Genomic DNA, 19,856 nt, shown 5'->3' with positions numbered 1-19,856 from the left:
CAATATCTTTTATTATTGATTAATCTGCCTATTGATTTCTAGATGAGTCAATTAGCTGTCTTATTTTCAAAAATAACAAAATAATGCCCATTATAGTTTCACAGAACCCAATGTGATGTCTTCAGATGTTTTCATTTATCTCCATGTTTATGTCTTAGTATCGTGAGATAAGACAGGCATCATGGCAGCACCTGATTTAATTTGTTTTTATTTCCTCCTTGGTTTGAGACAGTGGGAAATATTTATCTCACAGACAAATATGGATGGTATTATTATTATTATGAGAGGGTTTTTTTGTCTATCCTACATACAGATGGGTAAGAAAAACCCAACATCGTGTCCAACAGGTGTCTTAAGGTGTTTGGCCACCATGAGCCACCAGAACAACTTCAATGCTCATTTACACTGATTCTACAAGTCTCTGAACTCTATTGGAGAGCGCTGTATAACGTGTCGGTCCAAAATCACCCATAGGTGTGCAGCTGGTTTGAAATGTGAAGGCCATTGGATGTGATTTACATCATTTTAATTCTCAAACCATTCAGGGACCCATGGAGCCTTATGGAATTGGGGTATTATCATGTTTCTCCACTCATTTTTAGGTTTTTCCTTTAAATTGTCACACATCTGTATCTATATAATGAATATTGGCTTTTATCAGTATATTTTTTTTTCCAACAAATTATTTGCGAATTGTGAACATGTGCTTCTTGTTTTTTTCGCTGTTTGCAGTTTTTAGTCCAACCGCCAGGGGGCGACTTGAGTTCGTTCACCTCGGTTGTCTCGCGCTCATAGACTATGTAAAGAGGTCTCGCGCTTTAAATTCAACCAAGCTGACTTTACCAGGTGGGAGAGAGAGACACGACTGAAGAATGTACTTAATTTAAACAGATGCAACATGAAGAAAGTGTTCACCGCAGAACAGATTTCGGGCTGGTTCACCTCAGGGACCACGTTTGCAAACATTAAACTTACAGAAGAGGCGGTTGAAAGAAAGTTCGATGAACCAACGTCGAAAGAGATCAGGTGAGCTAACCTGAAGTTAATTCAGTGGTCAGCTAGCTTAAAGTTGGCTAACCTCATGCTAGCTAGCATCGCTGCTTCCCACCTGCCCTGCGCGAGTAGTTTGAAAATATTGCAGGCTGCAGGTGTCTCTTTTATCATAGCCACAAACTGGTTAAAGTTTGAAAATATAGTAGTAGCAATGCACATACGTGTTGGAGGATGATGGCCTGTGTTGAGTTGTAGCCAACATGTTAGTTAATTATCTTCATCTGTTTAAACTGTCTGCCTAATTGTATTTTTTTTAAATACTGCCCTCTATCTGAAATTTCTTTCAATTGTGTCAAATGGAGGTTTTCAGTTACGGTACTGTAACAGGGGTTTTTAAGCTGTTGCCAGAATTTGGAAATACTGCCATCATTAGTCCCCCTCATAAAAAAGCTGTTATTTTCAGTATTTTCAATACTCAGGTTGCGTTGGGACAAGGATTAACAAGATGGCAAATAAGACAAAAGCATGTATACTACACAAATGATGTTTATTTTTCAGTTTTTTCTTGAACTACTTGATAGTTTTACCTCTTTATGGCTCTCAAAATTGTTCAGATGAAATAATGTGAGAAGGGGAATAACAGTCTTTGGTTGATCATTGCAAAACTCAGACATTTTCAGCCTGTGATGAGATTTCACAGGTACACTTTGCTTCTCTTTAAAGACCAGTAAGCCAAAAACCTGTGACTACTTTGTCCAGGTTGTTCATGTTTTCAAATCCCGTGTCCACATGACATCTCTTTTACTACCTTATAATATACCTCTTGAAATACATCCTCAACTCTGATGTCTGTAATCAGGACTACAGAAAACCACTCAGAAGTATGGGATTATAAAGAGCAGGCAGGCAAAAAACTAGTTCTTGTAATGAAATGCATTTTGGTCACAAGCCTTGAAATATCTAAAACTAATACAAATAATCAAGTTTTGAATCTCATCTCCATGCTGAGGATGTGATGACTGGTTTTCCGTGTGTTAAACACAAGATTGCGGATGTTGAGCAGTTCATTCTCTCACAGAGTAGTGCTGTATGCCCCTTTGGGCCTGAGAGGAACTGGATAGTAATATGGAAGGTCCCAGTCCCTGTTGGCTGTGAATGAACTGGAGTGCCGCATGGCCCGGTCCACATATCCAGAGATTGTTGGGATCTCGTCCCTTGGGTGGTCTCCACAGTTGGGGACGGTAGGTGTGACAAAGCCCTGCTTCATTTTGTAGCGGCTGGTCCAAGCCTCCATTGGTTGGAGCTGTGTTGGCTGCACTGAGAGGTCGTCCTCATCATCATATTGCTTTTGGCTCAGGAAGTCCCTCAGCACCTGCTTGAACACAGATGCCAGCTCCCAGGGCCTTATGTTGTTAGTGGCAAGCACTTCACGAAACCTGTGGAACAATGCACCAATATAGTTAATTAAACACTTGTTGAAGTTTCAAGGATTTATATCAACGCAATGTCAGCCTCCCACAATTTCAGCCATGAGTTTCTAATTTTTCTGTATTTTACCCATCTCAAAAATTATGAACTGTATGGTCTTCCAGCTTTTGAGTGTCTTGTAGTTTGAAGAATGACGTATCTAGGACAACAGCACAGATTTGTGGAAATGGTACAAACATTATAACACCTATCTTACTAAATATGTTATTCTCTGGTAATGTGGTTATGTAAGCACATACTAGTGACCTAGTAGTGGGTTTTATGGGAAATGAGTAAGTAGGTCACAGTGCTCAAACATGTAGAACAACTCTTCAACCTCCTTTTTAATATCATAATTGCTAACATAGAGATGATGAAAGGAAACCCCGGCAGTCTGGCTGCACTCAGCCTTACAGGGCATCCTTCACCTTCACATGTTCACACCCTACATTGCCTGCCTCTGTGACAGTAACACATAATGGCTTTCTTGGCAGCTCGCCCTGCCTCTCTTTCCCTTTGGGTCTTCTCTGCTTTGCCTGCTGTCAGGCCTTGTGTTGATGCAATAGCAGCTAGCCACTGTTGACAGCATACTAATGTGAGGATGGAGCATGGCATGTCCACTACCAAACACCTGGAAAGGACGGTGGCTGCGTGGATGGGTGGGATCTGGGCACACAAGAACTCCAATTGGTGTAGCTCCGATGTGGGGATGAGGGTCCGTAACCTAGGGTACTTTTGAAACCAGTGGAGACCCATGGTGCTGTGGGCCAGCCTGTGCTCTCGCTCCAGTTCCCTTGCCAGCTGCTCACGTTCCTCCACATGCCACAGGAGTTCTCTGATCAACATGCGGTTGGGCACAACCCCTGAGGTCTTAAGAGGTGGTGCTTCATCCTGAGTCTGCACTCTTGTCTCATGTGGCCACTTCATCCAGCTGAACAGGGGCATGGTGGTCACAGCAGACAATCCTGAAAACTGAAAAAGCAAGAATTCTTTGTTATTCTGTGCCGTGAAGCCATTTTAAAGCATTTGAATATGCTTGAATATTTCTTGCTTCAAAGCAAGTGCCAAGTTCTCTCTAAATTGCACCTTCAAATGACGAGAACATTACACCATGAGACAAACTGTGCAAGGGCAGATAAATCTAATGAAAGAATAATGTTGGAAACGAGCTCTAGAGGAAAGTCAAATATGAGGAAAAAAATTTGTCAAAATCAAGAAATTCCTGAAGAAAAAAACTGTAGTTGTACCAAAATGCGATCACATTTTCAGCTTGTAAGACCACAATGAGAAATGTGCAAGAAAATCTCAACCTAAATGAGAAAATTTTGTTTCTCATTTTAACCATAACTGTGTAGCCCTATTAAAATTAATGCTTTAAGGTTGACAGTGAAGGATGATCACCCCTGTCTAAGCCGACCTATGGTCTCTGCCTGATGGGTGCTATGATTGCCTTCAGTTCAAGTCAAACTCTGAAAAAGATGATTTCAAGATGATGGATTCAACAGAGCCTCCAGATGGATTACAAAGCCTGCAGGGTCAGAGGTCAGCCTCACTGAGCACTTTACACATCGTAAGGTTGCAAAAACAGTGCAGTTTTCTCATGTCTGATTTGATTCCTGCTTGAGCGCTCCAAAAATAATAACAACAAAAATCATTACTTGGACAACTGAGTCTTCCAGCATGTGCAGGACAGAATCATCACACTAACATTTGGCTGAAGATTGAAAGGAAAGATTTGTACTTACAGGTGAAAACTGCACTGCTGATGCTTTTCTGAGATATTCAGAAAATGAGCAAAGATGAGCTTTTCACAGAGTACAGTCTGCAGCTTTTGTCAGTCCAAGCAAACTTCATTCCTTCACTCGCTGTCGACTACATCCCTTGATGTCAAATGCCATCAAAAGAGCATATCACGTGTGTGTCCGCAGCAATCCTCCAATGTTTTAACTGTTGGAATCGTTTTTCCTCTTTGTCTTGTAGTTATTGTCTTGTCCTTATCATCCCTCCGCTGCTCCTGTCACGCAGACTTTTTCCAGGAGAGTTAGTCACACACTGCTAACTGACTAAGAGCTGTCACCTCTCCTCTTCTTTCACCCCACTCTCCTCTGTGCAGTGTGCAGCTTTGTTGTAAGGTCAGCTGCTTTGTAGCTTGTGCATTGGAGAGAAAGAGAGAGGGCGAGAGTGCATGTGTGCGCACGAGCCGTGGGTGTGTTGTATTTGAGCTCCTCTGTCAGAGTTTGTGCCTGCTGTTGCGATAAAATCCTCCCCTCACGAAGAGAAAGGGAGAGGCAGAGACAACTGGGAATGCACTCCAGGCTACAGTGCTGCAGGCCTGGCTGAGCTGACCAGAGGAGGCAGAGACTCGGAGCAAAGTTAGACATGACATTAAGTAACGAAGTGGGCAGAGCTGCTGGTATTTTCACTCACTGTGAACTTACATTCAGAGTTTACTTTTAATTATAAATTCAGTGTTACTCAACTTAGAATTGGAGTCTTTTTAAGTGATAATAAAAACGCCTTCATTTCTGAGAACTGCCTCAGTCTTGGTCTGTCTGTTGTGTCAAATAGCATTAAGTGCTGCAGTACCCAGTCTTAGCCACAATGGATGTAGCGAAGGTGATGATGGCTGACAAATTGTAGCATATTCACATTGCTACAAGCTATTGCATTCAGAAATAAAACGCAGCACTGAGACACTGATCTAAAATTTATCCAGGGTCTGGAAGGGAATTTTATTAAAGCTGCTAAAGTTCAGCCTCTTATTTTAGCCTGTCCTTAACAGTACATGCAACAGATTTTTTATTCAGTGATTGCATATTTCTTACCAAGTGCTTCTTTGGGACTTTGGCAGTTATGCTTTCTGAGATCAAACTGAGTATTACGCTGTATCCTTTACCTATACATTGCTATCTAGAATTACTGAAGAAGGAATGTTGTCTGTCATGAATAGAGAGAAGGAAACTTGTCCCATATAAGCAGAACATAAAAAGATTGCTGTTTGGTCTGTGAAATTGAATTAAGTGTGTTTGTAATCTAAGTGGAAACTGGAGTAAAAAGCCTGAAAATTTCAGTTCCTATACATAGTAGCTTATCAAGTCATTATCACTTATATAGCCCAAAAACACAACATTTTGTCCCTAACAGGTTGTTAACATTGACGTTATAGAGCTTCAGACATGACTCTAATCTTGTTTCTTTTCAGACCAGCAGAGGTTCCTGAAGAGGGCAGCCTGAAGACTGTGAACCCTGACAGAGAAGGGTTAAAAAAAACAGAACCGACAGTGAGGAGTGAGTTTTGAACTTTGTGTTGACTTTTTCTTTTCTTCTTCTTAAATCATGTTTGCCTTCATTGTAAAATGTACACAAATCTGCAATAGACTGTTGAACTGTATTTCTTATGCATATTAATCTGTACTTTGTATTGTAATCTGAATCTTAAGGTACTGCTCCTCCTGCACTCGCGAGCTACGAGTACCCCAGCTTGCCGATAACTAAAAACAGACAGGAGGTAAAATGTAGAGTCCATATGCCGCATACACCCAACCACGCAGCCTGATGGTCTTTAAGTGCACACTCATTCTCCTGTAGTTCTTTTTCTTTTGGTCATGTATATACTTTTACTGAGAATGTCACTATGTCCTTAGGACACTTGTACTTTAAAGCTTTTACTGTTTGCCCAAGATGAACTCAATGTTATGTGATGCTGCAGGACAACACCTAACTTGAAATTCACCAGGCAAACATTTTCTGTTGTTTAATAGAGTGGTGTGTGTATATTTTAGGAGCTCATGCTGTCATTTAAGCTGCACTTTCTTAATGCAGATTATAAAGTCTGGACTTCTGATTACAAATCAGCTTAGCACATCCATCTGCACTACTATTTCATAACTGATTTTTAAATTTCTTTTTTATGTTGATGATATGGTACAAATAGCCAAATGGGTTTCTGTTTTTTCTTTTGTTATCTGTGTGTGTGTGTGTGTGGGTGTGTGTGTGTGTGGGTGTGTGTGTGTGTGGGTGTGTGTGTGTGTGGGTGTGTGTGTGTGTGGGTGTGTGTGTGTGTGGGTGTGTGTGTGTGTGGGTGTGTGTGTGTGTGGGTGTGTGTGTGTGTGGGTGTGTGTGTGTGTGGGTGTGTGTGTGTGTGGGTGTGTGTGTGTGTGTGTGTGTGTGTGTGTCTGCTTCCAGCTGATTTCCCTCATAGAAAACAACTCTGTAGTGATTATTCGAGGAGCCACAGGCAGTGGCAAGACCACCCAGCTGCCTCAGTATATTCTGGACCACTACAACGAGAAAAATGCCTCGTGCAACATTGTGGTCACCCAGCCTCGCAAAATTGGGGCCACCAGTATTGCTCGATGGGTTGCCACACAGAGAAAGTGTACTCTGGGTAGTCTGGTGGGATGTCAGGTTGGTGTAATGTTTAGATTGAATCTGGTTTATTTAAACTGTGCAATACATATATGGGCCTGCAAATATGAAAGGCCATGCATTTATTCATTTTATAATATATAAGGGAGAAAAAGAATGAGACTAACACCTGTACCACTCTTATGTAACAGCAGTTGCTCTGCACTATCTGACCATTGACCTGTAGCGATTCACTTTAGACTGCACAAAAAGCACTCATTTCATGTCTCGCAGTTAAAAAACAAGTTTTTGTATGCATGTGTTGACAAGCTCTTGTGTGTGCTTTGTTGCCAGGGTGTCTGACTGTATTGTGCAGAGCTCTGAAACAGTGCTAATAATAACTGTTGTCTCCTCCGCTCGATGCAGACCTCTGGAGTTAAAGATGATGTAATTTAAGTGGGAGCAATAATAAACAGTTGATGTTAGTAAGAGAGATATAATGCTCAGGTAATGCAGCATAACCTGAATATTATGTTCTTTATTCTATATATTGCTAAGGTGATTTTTAATTTTTTTTAGCTTTTCTGCAAGAAGAGAGCTCTCTCCTTGTTCCTTTTTTTTTTTTTGTCTTGGTTTATGAAAGTCGTGCAGTCAATGAATGGAAAGTTCTTTTGTGCTCAGAGTTGAGTCAGCGAAGCAAAAGTATTTCCCTGAGGTCAGACAGGGTAGCAATGGATTATATCTCAGGTCACTGGTATTTTCTCCCAAACCAACCAGAAATGGTCATGTTGGCGCTGCAGACATTATTTTTAAGACACTGCAAAAAGTTTAGGCCCAAAGCCATTGTAGAGGAAGTTTACTGTGGCTTCTTCTGTTCATCTCTCTGAGGCAGTGGAATATAACCTTAATGGGAGACAATAAGTCTGTGTTTCTGTGTTTTACATGGCAAGAAGGAATGCCTTGATTTGCCAATGGAAAATGTATAACAAAAGTGTGCCCTGGAACTCAGTGGATCTGTGCAGTGCTGTAATGTAATAAAATGGTATATAAAACACCATGAGTATTTATGACCTTGGTAAGGAAACCAAAACATAGATGGTATGGCACTGAAGAAGTGCATCCCCCAGGGAGACAGGGTGGTGATTTCTATGAGCTGATGTTCAGATGACAAGATTCTCAGGTTTTTGTAGAGTAAAAAATTCTAAATCCGCTGTGAGAGTGCCAAAAAAACAGATAGTATTGATTTACAATGTCAAAATTCAAGGATATGTGTTGGACAGATTTATATGAAACTCAATATTTGTATTTCAGGTTGGACTGGAGAAGATGGCTACTGAGCACACCCGGCTAATCTACATGACGACAGGAGTGCTGCTGCAAAAACTGGTTTCAGCCAAGTGCCTCACAGAGTACTCCCACATCTTCGTAGATGAGGTGAGGAGCATTTTAAATGAATGTACATTTCGAAATAACTGGTACTGAGATTTTGAGTTTGTTTTTTGGCTAGATTACAAATGATTTCCCTTAAAAAGCTCATATGTTGCATATTGAATCAAAATAGTATTAATTTTACTGAGTAAGATGGACTTGTTAAATTCAAATTTGCCACATTTTATTTTGCTGTAATTATCAGTTTCATCATGTCTGTCATGTTTTGCTTTGGTTTCATTTACATTTTATGCTTATACATGGGAATGGCTTAATCATTAGATCCTATTTTCTAATCGTAGATTAGTGACTATTGTTACTAGTGACTATTATCCAAATGTGGCCGTTTAACAACTCTGCCTTTACCCAAGGTTCATGAGCGCACTGAGGAGATGGACTTTCTTTTACTGGTTTTGAGAAAACTCCTTCATTCCAACTCTCGTTATGTCAAGGTAATTGCTAGATCAAAGTAAACATCCCTCCTCTGTTGTCCTCAGTCAGTTGAACTCTCACTCGTATAACCTGTGTTTTTCAGATCATCCTCATGTCAGCCACCATTAACTGCAGACAATTTGCTGAGTACTTTGGCACCCCAATTCGTGGCAAGATGAACCCAGCCTACGTGTTTGAAGTGGAGGGGGCACCCTATGCCATTGAAGAGTTTTATCTGGACGACCTCCAAAACATGTTTCCATACAGGGTAATGAGAAAGTAGTTGTTGACTGATGCTGCTGTTCTCTGTATTGTACAGTCTACATATTTGTATGTTTCTTCGCCAGGTTGAGTTGCTTCATATTGATGACCCTCATATCTCAGTAGAGATGTACAATCTGGCCATCAGTCTCATCCAGAGCTTTGACGAGATGGAGGGCAAAGATTCCAGGTGAAGCCTTGGTGTTTTAGCACACTTAACTGCTTGGCCAGACACGCTGTTGTCCCCTGTTTGTTCAGTTATGTGTTGAAATGTGTGTTTGTGTGTGAGCAGAAAAGCTGAGAAAGAAGGTGGCATGACTCTGTCAGAGAGAGGCAGTGTGCTGGTTTTCCTTCCTGGTATACATGAGATAAGCTACATGCAGGAGGCCTTGGCCAAGCTGGTCCACAAAAGGTGGGCTTTTGAGTTTACCTGTATGTTTAAGCTTTCTCTGTAGCTAATATCATTGTCTTCTTTAGCCATTTCCCTGGCTTTCTTTTTTTAAGACAAGTCAGTGTTGTGTTTTAGTGATGATGATTAGAGTGAACATCTCTAAAATGCATAGTTCTTATTAACCTACATTACCTTTTTACTTGTGATGAATGTTTATATTTACCATTACAACGAATTGACTTCTGTTATTCAGATTGCAGGTTTATCCTCTCCACTCCACCGTGACGCTGGAGGAGCAGAACGGTGTGTTTCTGTTCCCTGTCCCTGGATACAGAAAGGTAAAAGCAGTTTATCTTATTCTGTCTCACATGTGTTGGAGTACGAGCTGTACTGATGATATTTGCATCTTCACAGGTCATCCTTTCCACCAATATCGCAGAGAGTTCGGTGACTGTTCCGGACGTTAAATATGGTGGATATTTTCGTCCCTCAGCTTGGGTTAATTATTTATTATTTTCTGTCATTTATTTTTATTTGTAATGGCTCTTTTTTTGTCATCACAGTGATCGATTTCTGCTTGGCCCGTCACATGGTCTGTGACCAGGATACCAATTTTCAGTCTCTACGTCTCACCTGGGCATCCAAAACCAACTGCAACCAGCGCAGAGGTATGGCAACTACAGCACAGAGCTTTAACTGCAAAGTGTCTGTTCACCTCTGACCTCTCTCACTTATCTCCTCCCTCTGTCAGGCAGGGCAGGACGAGTGTCGAAGGGCTACTGTTACCGTCTTGTCTCCAAAGATTTCTGGAGGAATGAAATCCCAGACTACATGATCCCTGAGATGCTGGTAAGAAAATATATTCCAACACCAGAGATTTTTATTTTTGCAGTGTTGAGAATGGCTCTGACAATCAATCTGTGCCATACTGTTTGCCTTCCTCTCAGCTTGCCCCCTTGGCCACCATCATGCTGAAGGTGAAGCTGCTAGACATGGGAGATCCCCGCTCCCTCCTCTCAACAGCCCTCTCACCCCCCAACCTTGGTGACATAGTGAGAACGGTACTCCAACTCAAAGAGGTCAGTAAAAAGATGCCAGATTGATGATTCTTCCCTGCGAGAGACACTAATGTCTAGTCAAGTATGTTTGAATTTGTGGCTGTGATGATGACTGTTGTGTATTCGGGCGGGCAGCTGACCACTCAGCTCTGTCACACAGTATTAGACCTGGAGTTCTCTCACAGGAGCTTTGCGTCAGCCAGTGTTAGTATTGTCAAGTCTGTTAGGTGAGACTAATGTAGGGCAGTGTTAGCTTGTTTTTGCTCTCATCAGTGATAAATTATAAATATTTCAGAGAAAGATTTTTGTTTTTATTTAGTCTTATAGTAAGAAAGACAAAGTTACAAGTGCTTGATAAAGGCATTTCAAGATAATGAGGTCATAATACAAAAACACAATATGCATCAATACCCATAAATTTTTATTACAAATTAGTGAAGGTAAGAATGAGATGAGCCATTTACATGTCCAAATCATTAAATATTAAAAGTAAAACCTAATCTGAGTTAATGTTTAGGAGTTGATTAGCTGGTATAAGTAAAGCTTGCTGTCTTCACACTGGTTGAGTATTTATTCTGCAGATGGGTGCACTGTCTGTGAAAAGTGATGGCAAAGGACAAAATGAGGATGGCGAGCTGACGTTCCTGGGTCGAGTGCTGGCCCACCTGCCTGTGGACCTGTGCCTGGGGAAGATGATTGTCCTGGGCCATGTCTTTGGCTGCCTAGATGAGTGCCTCATCGTAGGTCAGTCTGTCATTACACAGCTGAAATGGGATTCAGTTTCCGCATATGCACGTGTGCATTCGTAAAGACATAGATTGATCAACAAATCTGTCATCATTACACTCTTGGAATGCGTTGGTGTGCGTGTAACATGTTTTTGTGATTGTTTGTTTGTTATATCCCCAGCTGCCTCACACTCTCTGAAGAGTTTCTTTGCCATACCATCCATGCAGCAGCTTGCTGGCCACAGGTGAGTCACATCCAGTAGCTGCAATAATTCACAGACAGCTGGGCTGTCAGTATAGATAGTTTTTGAATCTCAACAAAGGGGCACAGGATATTTGGGACTCGATGAAGTCTAGGCCCCTCTCTTGACTGTTGACTCACTTTTATATCTTTGGTCCCATTGCAGTGTTTTGTGGCTAATGAGATGCCTTGCAGTAGAAAGCAAATGCTCACAGTCCAAACATGATGCCGCTCTCTGTGGTCATACAAAATGATGAAATGCCAAAAAAAATTAGTGTGGCCATTAAAACAGAACAGATTGTTTTTCTTGCACAAGATGCCTACAAAGTCCAAGTTACAAACTGCAACATTTCTTCAGCAGACTATGTACAGGCTAGAAACAGGTTCTCTGTATTATATCTTTGTTTTTATCTGCACTGAATGGTATTTGTAATTCCAGGAGCAAGTTGGCCTTTGCCCGTGGCACACCAAGTGATTCCATAGCTTTTGTCAATGCCTTCAAGGTAATATGTTTGATGTCAAGTCAACAGCAAGTTGTGGTGCTCAGCGGAATCACATATTTGCCTCATGGCTGTTGTTTTTAAAACCCTTCTCTATTGTTTCACTGTTAGGCATGGCACTCATCCAAAAAGAGAGGACATCTGAGACACCCAAAGGTGACCCAAACAACAACCAATCATGAGCTCACAGCAAAAAGCAACAAACATAAAAAATATGCTGATTTTTTTAAAAAAAAATTTTATTTTTTATATATAGCTTCAAAATAATACTGCTGTTGTACAGAGCCATCTCTTGAAACTCCAGTCATTCATCTTAAATTGTTTTTATGATTGGCATTGAGGTTAACATAATTTCTCAGTGCCATTGTTAATAAATCATCATAGCACTGTGTGAACAACATAAAGCACAAAACTATAATGTACAGAGCAGCTGCCAAGGGAAAGATGCAATGAGCCTGCTGCTCTCTCCTCTTAGGACGAGCTGGACTGGGGAAGAGAGAACTTCATTCAGATCAAGAGGATCAGGGAGGTACAGAGACGATGCAGAGAGATGAATTCATGGTTGTGTGTGTGTGTGTGGGTGTGTGTGTGTGTGTGTGTGTGTATATATATATATATATATATATATATAGCCAATTTTCTGTTAAGTTTTAATGGCAAGAATGGAGTTTATTGTTTTAAAGTTCAAGTTTCATGGCAGATTTTAACTGGTTGATTATAACCTGTTGGTGCACAGATTACTATTTTCTCATGTAATGTTAACGAGCTAATCGATTTGAAATTAAGATGTTTGAAAAAACTTGTGGCTCCGCCCTCCTCATCCGTAACTCACTGTCCAGGTTGCAGAGTTGTATGAGGACCTAAAGAAGCGTGTGTCCCAGTTCAACATGCATGTGCAGGACAACGAACCATCAGACTACACCAGCACACACAAGCAGAAGTTCATTCTTCAGGTTAGAGGCAGTGCTGGACATGATGGGATGTACATACCGTAAATGATCTCCCAGATCCAAGTGTAGTTAGAGTCTACAACTCAGATCTGTTATTGGAGTTAATAGATATGCAGTTGTACATTCACACCTAAATGTCAGTTTTGTTATTGCACCTAACTCTGTCGTAGGTGGTCATTGCTGGTGCCTACTACCCCAACTACTTCCTACAGGGGGAAATAGATGAAGACCTGGCTTCCAGAGAATTAAGTGGCTATAACCCCAGAACAACAGTGATGGTATAAACCTTTGTGTTGGCAGCCAAGAACTGATTCCTGTTTGAAATCATCGTTGTGAAACATGTTTAGAACAGGCAGATCTTAAAATGTGATTCCTCCTTGATTGATACTTTACTCTTATGGGGCAGCTAGTTTGACTATAATCTTTTAAACTTGTTACAGAGGAAGTTGGGATCTTGTAATTGTAACATCAGCTGTTGTGTTGTGTCCAGATGAGGAACCTCCCTCCGTACGGTTTCCTGTACTACAAGCAGCTGCAGTCTCTGTTCCGCCTCTGTGGACAGGTCAAAAGCATTTCCTTTGAGAGCTCCAGGTAAAGGGAGGCACATCAAACCTCAGCACTTTGTCTGTACAATGCATTTTTTTTAACAAAGAACTTAAATCTGCACACTCATTATCTGACTGTGTGTGTGCACTCAGAGCGTACGTTGAGTTCTACAGGACATCTCAGGACTCAGGGGTGCTGCCCGAGGTGTCCCTTGCCCTTCTCCTGGCCCAGCAGAGTCGTTCCATGGAGCTGTCGGTTTACCCCAATGAACAAATAGAAAAATGTGCTGGGAACAGAAACATAACTCACATGAAATATGCACGGTATGGCTTTAATCACACATAATGGAAACCTATACAGAATTTTACTTCTCTCCCTGTCTGTGTGAGTGAAATCTGTTGTTGCATGTATTTGAAAAATTATCTTAAACTTGATCAGTGAGGGGGGAAAAAAATTCATAAGAGCACAAGGGTTGACTGTCTTTTGAGGGGTGAGACCGCCTTTTTGGAAAGAGGAGCCCCTTGCACCACAGGCTGCATTGGTCAGTGCCCATGCGCTGAGCCTTAATATAATCTGACATCCTAGCACTCTGCATGACTTTCCACAGCAATCACTTTGACTCAGAGAGGGTAGGTTTTAGGCAGACACAGCACCAGCTCCTTCCTACCTCCCTCTGGGAGGTGGGAGATGGGGTGACTTGGCATATTATTAAATATCAAACAATAACACAGCTCATAGACTATTCTCACTATTACTTTCCCTTTAACAGTGATATTTCCACCTGGCTAAAACTCAAAAAAATGTTGGCATGTTTTGGTAAGCTTGAATAGATTTTCCATTTTGATACTTTGGCATAATGTTTTTTTAATGCTCCACTCAAACCAAAGGAACTGCATTCAAGCCCACATACTGGCAAGCATTTACCTTGCTACAAGATATGTTACTAAGACACAGGGCTGCTTCTTTTTCTCTAATACTAATACTTCCAGTCTTGTCGGATAAACAGTACTTTTGGAAAATCATTGCATCAATTGTTGTGGTCAACTGAACAAACTTTTATGTTTGCAAGTTATCTTTTGATGTAAGATACCTTGTGAACACTTGCCAGACAGCTCTGTAAACTCATTAAAATAATGTGATGTTATGACATTCAACATCAAAGCAGCAATAGATACAGTCTGACACCGTGTTCACAGTGTGAGTGCAGTGAAAGTGAATGTGCACATAATATTAAAGTCCAGTTCTGTGGCATTTCTGTACAGAGTGAATGTCGACTTCCAGAACCAGTCTGTCTGCCCAGTGGGAGTTGTGAGCAGCACTATTGACCCAGATAAGCTACCCCTCAACCGCTTGTTTGTGGTCAACATCACAGAGGTCAGTCTTCTACATTTAACTTGGTCTGACAAATTTCAAAAGAGATGCTGAGAAAAACTCTGAAGGCCATCTGTTGGGTTTTTGACTAAATGTCTGAATCTTTAATGAATGTGTCCTCTCTCAACTCTGATCTCTGCTGCAGGTGGTGGAGGTGGGGAATTTCTGGGGGTTCCAGGCAGATGAAGCCAGCCTGGAGAAGCAGCGCCATCTGACAGCTGATATTAACAAACGCACACTGCATCCTGTAACTGTGTCACTCTACCCCAACCTGCTGTGTCTGGCTCCGTACTCTGAGATTAATGAGCAGAGCCTGTACTACCGTGCCAAGATCCTGCACATGCGTGGCAATACAGTGGAGGTGAATATCGCTCGCACACTGCAATTCTCTGGTCAAGATGTAGCACATCCTGTGCTGTTTTCTTTTTCCAGCAACTTTCCCTAATATGAGCGTGTTGTGGCTTTCACACTTTAAACATTTCAGAACAAGGAATTGAAACTTACAGGCTTATATTGCCTTTTCACCAGTGGTTGAAACAGGTTGCTCATGAAGTTATATGACAGCATTATTCTTTTGGTGGAGAATGATTTCTGTTTTTCAGACATGCAGATTGTTTTCTTCACTTAATAGGTTGTACCACCATGTCAAAAATGTTTTCTTCTAATAATGTGCTTGATGTAGCTCAGTAGTGTATTTAATGCTACAGAGACAGGTTTCACCAAGTTCTACAGTTATCTAGCTGAGTTTCAGGGTGTAATCTCTCTAAACTTAGTGATCTAGCCAGGTGCCAGGAAAATAAATCTTTACTAAAGACATGAAGAAAGTGAATGAAATGCAGAGGGTATAGGGGTAGAGAAAAGAAAAACTTATATATGTAAGTTTGCAGAAATGAAAGTGTTGCTGGCCAGATCTGGTAGTGTCTGTATTTTGTGTTTATGCAGACAAGTGAGCATTTTGTACTTCTGTCTTCTAATCTTTAGAAGTCAGGGGGAAAAACAAAACATAGGGAATTCTTAAACAGGAGTGTAGGACAGCAGTTCATATCATCTGATGTACCAGAGAACAGTGAGTTTGCTGTTATTCTGCAGGTGTTTTTCTTGGACTTTGGCAACACGGGGGTTGTTGCCTCCAGCAGCCTCAGAGAGCTCCCCTCAGACCTCCTGTCTCACCCTTTCCAGGTAGTATTACTATGAGTGGCATCATTTATCTGGATAGTAAATACACATTTACCTTATTTCACTTTTCAAACTTTGAACAAATATTAATTCAAGCACCGTGTTCATGGTCTCAGGCTCAGGAGTTCCAAGTTACTGGAATGCGTCCTTCAGCCCAGTCCATCATCATGGGGAACCAGTGGAGCAGCCGAGCCCGCGACTGTTTCATCACGCTTGTGAAGGGCAAGTCAGTCATTGTGTCGCTGTACTCCATCCTACACAATTGCATGCGTGTTCATGTGCTGATCAACACAGAGACAACAAACGCCAGCGTGGTGGACATGTTGGTGGAGGAAGGACATGCTGTGAAGGCCGAAGAGAGCTTTGATTCCAAGGTGACAAAACAGTTGGAAGCTCAGGCTGTCCCACGTTTAATGTGTTAGGCACTGTGCAATAGAATAAATCAAAAAACCATAACACGTGATACTTCACCTAAAATATATCAACGACTTAATTTACTTAAGACTTAACAACTTGCCCCCTGCAGGCTTGAAAAGTGTACACCAAAGTTTTCATGACAAACAAACAGCATCACAACATCCATAGAAACTACAAAGCCCTACAAGAAGCCCCAATTTGTTGAGTGACACTTAATTGATTTTTAAGGAAAAATATCCCAGCCCAGATTTAGGAAGAAGTGAAGGAATCTGTGCTTTTCTCAGTCAAGATGTCTGGTCTTTGTGTGCCATTGCAGCAAAACCATGAGGCTCTGATGTCCCTGTACAAGGACATGGAAATGGGTGTCTTTGTCCCCAATGCTGCCAGCAGCTCCTGGAAGGATCGAAAGAAAGAGGAGAAGGACCTCATTGATAACCTTCTCTCTCACTTTTCTAAGAGCAACCAGTCCTTTTCAAAGACAAAGGCAAGAATAAGCTACATCTTACAGAATATTTTATATCATATTTGTACCAACATTTTAGTTATAGTAAAACAATTATATCTGATTGCATAGCACTTTTCAGAAACAGTGTAACAATGTGCAGCAACAGTAAATTAAGAAAAAACTTGAGTATTAAAAAATGGGTTTGTGTGTGGAGATGCTGATATTTTGTTACTGGATGGGTGATGGTTTTGTCCAGGAGATGGCGCCATTTCAGTGGCTCAGTTCATTGGTGTTCATTCAGAGGCACACCCATTCTGTCTGATAGAACAATGACGACAGAGTGGGCCCAGATCTGAATCACAATAACCAGTGGATTCATGAATACATCAGGCGATGTCTGACTGCTTCCCTCTCTCTGACACCACAGGTTCATCTGCATGGACCAAACAGTCCTCACAAAATAAACTTCCACAGCTTGAGCCACAGGACCTACTACAAGTAAACATTATATACACCAATACCAAATTAAACTTGTAAGTTTTCCTTGCTTATGAGTGCGTCCTCTCCCAGGACAGTGTGTGTAGAGAGGTGCAGCATCAACTCCCTGGCCCTGAATGAAACCCCTCACTACAAACACCAGAGGATGCTGGTGGCCGGGACTGTGTCAGTCAACTCCACAGGTACCAGAAACAAAATATTTGTGTAAATATGAACCCATCAACATTGTTTTAGAGCCACCACTAATTATATTTTGATGTTAACAATGGTTCAACTAACTGTAATGTGCAAGGGGTTTCCAGAAGTGACAGTCTCTTTTAGCTCATTGTTTTGGTTGTAAATTATATGTTCAGCTAAAAAGATAAAGTGATAAACCCACTGTACAGTACTTGTCAGGCACCAAACAACAAACACCTAGCAACTAGCTAGTGAACATAGTCTCATAGAGCCCAGACAGACTGAAGACCCAGATATTTTTTTCTTAGGATTTGGTATAAATAGTGGACTTAACAATTGTCAGCTGGCCAGACTGCTGACTACTGAATTAAAAAAATTGTTCACAGATTTATCAGAACAGCTGTATAAAGACCATAATAATCTAGGGCTGTCTGTTTTTCAGCATGTTCTTCCTCTTTCAAATATCAACATTGCTGCTTGTGTGTTTGTGTTGCAGGTACACGCATTCTCCTGAAAGATACCTCCATCATGCCAGACGTCTCTGGACTGCCTGCACTCCTTACCATGCTCTTCACCCCCATCATGGAGTTGCGGTTAGTTAGACACACAGACTCACCATTGCACACCTTAAAGGTGGTACAGTCAAAAAGTCACGATAATATTTATGTATATTTTCTTAGCACTGATGAAGAGAGGACCTGCTACACCGGTGCCCTCTGTGGACTGGGTTGGAACAGTCAAACGCAAGCGGGTGTCCTACCTGAGCACGACATTGAACTCGCCTTTGACGTTAAGTTTGATGTTGAGGACATCACTGAGGTAACAGCTGTCACCAGAGACAGAGAGACAGATGTGTTACGCCTGACAGTGGGCAGGAACACTGATTAGTTTCCTCAGGTCTGTGTCACTCTTTGGCTGCATCTCAGTGTCTGCAGGTGATTTTTACTGTATCTCTTCAGACGTTTAACTATTTTCAACTTTTTTCACCTCATGCTCTGGGACAAAAGACACAGCTGGGTTGCAGCATTTCCTCGCATGCTCGTAGTCCCTGAAATATATGGAGCTAAAAGTGCATGAACAATGCACTTGATGCAATTTACTCTTTTTTCTTTTCTTTTTACGGGACGCATTTCTGCATGGACTCTAAATAAGATTTCTTAGTATGATTTTTTTTTTTTTTTTTTTTTTTTTTTTTTTTTTTTAAATCTCAGTATTTCAACAGCTAAGATTACCTGTATCTGCACCAAATTACAAACTCATAGATCTCAACATCATTAAGTTTTCTTTCTTTTTCAGATAAATGCTTTACGGGTGGCTATAAACCGTCTGGCGTGTGACGGACCCTGTGGCACTCTGCATCTGGGGCCTGACAGGATTAGCCACCTGCAGGAGGACTGTCGGGAACGCCTCACGAGGTTATGCACACATAACACCCACAGAAATCAAGTCTAAATGTTCAAACTGTGTGTGTGTGTGTGTGTGTGTGTGTGTGTGTGTGTGTGTGTGTGTGTGTGTGTGTGTATGTATATGTATGCATTTAGTAATCTATGTTTATATTGTGTAATGTAGACTGTTCATCAAGTCACCTCCAAGGGAAGCGGTCACTCCAGTTTACTACAAGAAGCTGGAGAAATGGAACCAGGTATGTTACATTGGTGCTCTTTCGTCCATTTCTGCTACTTTGCCTTTTATCATCAACTCTTCCACTTACATTTTGTTTAGTTTCTAGCACATCGTAGTTCTGTGTGTTTCAAAGTTTGTTTATCGGTTCTGTAGGTGGATCCCTCTCTGAAGATGGACATCGTGGAGCCTGGTCGTGGAAAGACAAGAGGTGTTCTCTTCCATCTACACCCTGTTACTCTCCTCAACACATAAAAAGGCACTTAAAAACATTGAATTTGTGTTGAACTGATTCTAATGATACAATACGAGCAATTGCCAGGAATTTGAATTTAATTTTAAAAAATATTTTAATTTAATGTTGCGAGGATTATATATGTTTTACCTTTTCTGTACATTCAAATAGAACTGTAGCTTTCAGCAGCACAGTAAAGTCCTCGATCTTTTCCTTGTTGTTAGCAGCTTTTACTAAAATTGTTTTGTGTAAACAGTTGAGTGCTAATGAGAAATGTACCATTGGTTGATTGGATTCATCTTGTATAGCTTGTTGTAACATTGTTTCAGCAGTGGGCCATTAAAAATAGTTGTTTGCAACAGATGAGGCTCGTCAGTCAGTCTCCATTCAAACATAGTCTCATTGTGACCCAAGAGTCAAGTTAAATTTATCACTACAGTGCGCGCACACACACACACACACACACACTCTAAGCTCCTACTACTAGAGGTGTGCCTGTGCCAAAATTCAGTGGCTTCTATTTATAGCTAATTCCAAGTCTTCCATCCAAAGTGTTATCACCTCAAACTTAGCTG

The 19,856-nt window shown here is 41.2% G+C and overlaps 1 protein-coding gene across 1 annotated transcript; it reads left to right on the top strand.

Moving 5' to 3' along the window:
- Positions 1-898: 898 nt before the first annotated feature.
- On the top strand, positions 899-19,329 carry tdrd9 (tudor domain containing 9). The gene is made up of 35 exons (XM_022750953.1): positions 899-1,026; positions 5,663-5,748; positions 5,901-5,968; positions 6,646-6,867; positions 8,119-8,241; positions 8,607-8,687; positions 8,771-8,935; positions 9,015-9,118; positions 9,221-9,340; positions 9,573-9,657; positions 9,734-9,791; positions 9,883-9,987; positions 10,071-10,168; positions 10,267-10,398; positions 10,959-11,121; positions 11,287-11,350; positions 11,786-11,849; positions 11,958-12,002; positions 12,322-12,375; positions 12,686-12,799; positions 12,967-13,074; positions 13,287-13,387; positions 13,495-13,665; positions 14,605-14,716; positions 14,859-15,074; positions 15,803-15,892; positions 16,006-16,263; positions 16,623-16,790; positions 17,179-17,249; positions 17,322-17,431; positions 17,923-18,019; positions 18,107-18,245; positions 18,723-18,841; positions 18,996-19,068; positions 19,203-19,329. Exons 1-35 carry the CDS (start codon positions 899-901, stop codon positions 19,299-19,301), a joined length of 4,011 nt encoding a protein of 1,336 aa, XP_022606674.1. The 3' UTR covers positions 19,302-19,329.
- Positions 19,330-19,856: the final 527 nt, after the last annotated feature.

Source organism: Seriola dumerili, unplaced genomic scaffold, assembly GCF_002260705.1.
Source record: "Seriola dumerili isolate Sdu_G_001 unplaced genomic scaffold, Sdu_1.0 BDQW01000149.1, whole genome shotgun sequence".
NCBI lineage: Eukaryota > Metazoa > Chordata > Actinopteri > Carangiformes > Carangidae > Seriola > Seriola dumerili.
This window is presented reverse-complemented; position numbering and strand designations above follow the sequence as displayed.

What these genes read in the sequence shown, in the direction of transcription:
- tdrd9 (XM_022750953.1), top strand. Translation starts at nt 899, where the DNA reads ATGAAGAAAGTGTTCACCGCAGAACAGATTTCGGGCTGGTTCACCTCA. An exon ending in TGTTCCGGACGTTAAATATG is followed by an intron (nt 9,792 to 9,882) that starts GTGGATATTTTC and finishes TTGTCATCACAG; the next exon opens with TGATCGATTTCTGCTTGGCC. An exon ending in AGCCACAGGACCTACTACAA is followed by an intron (nt 17,250 to 17,321) that starts GTAAACATTATA and finishes GTCCTCTCCCAG; the next exon opens with GACAGTGTGTGTAGAGAGGT.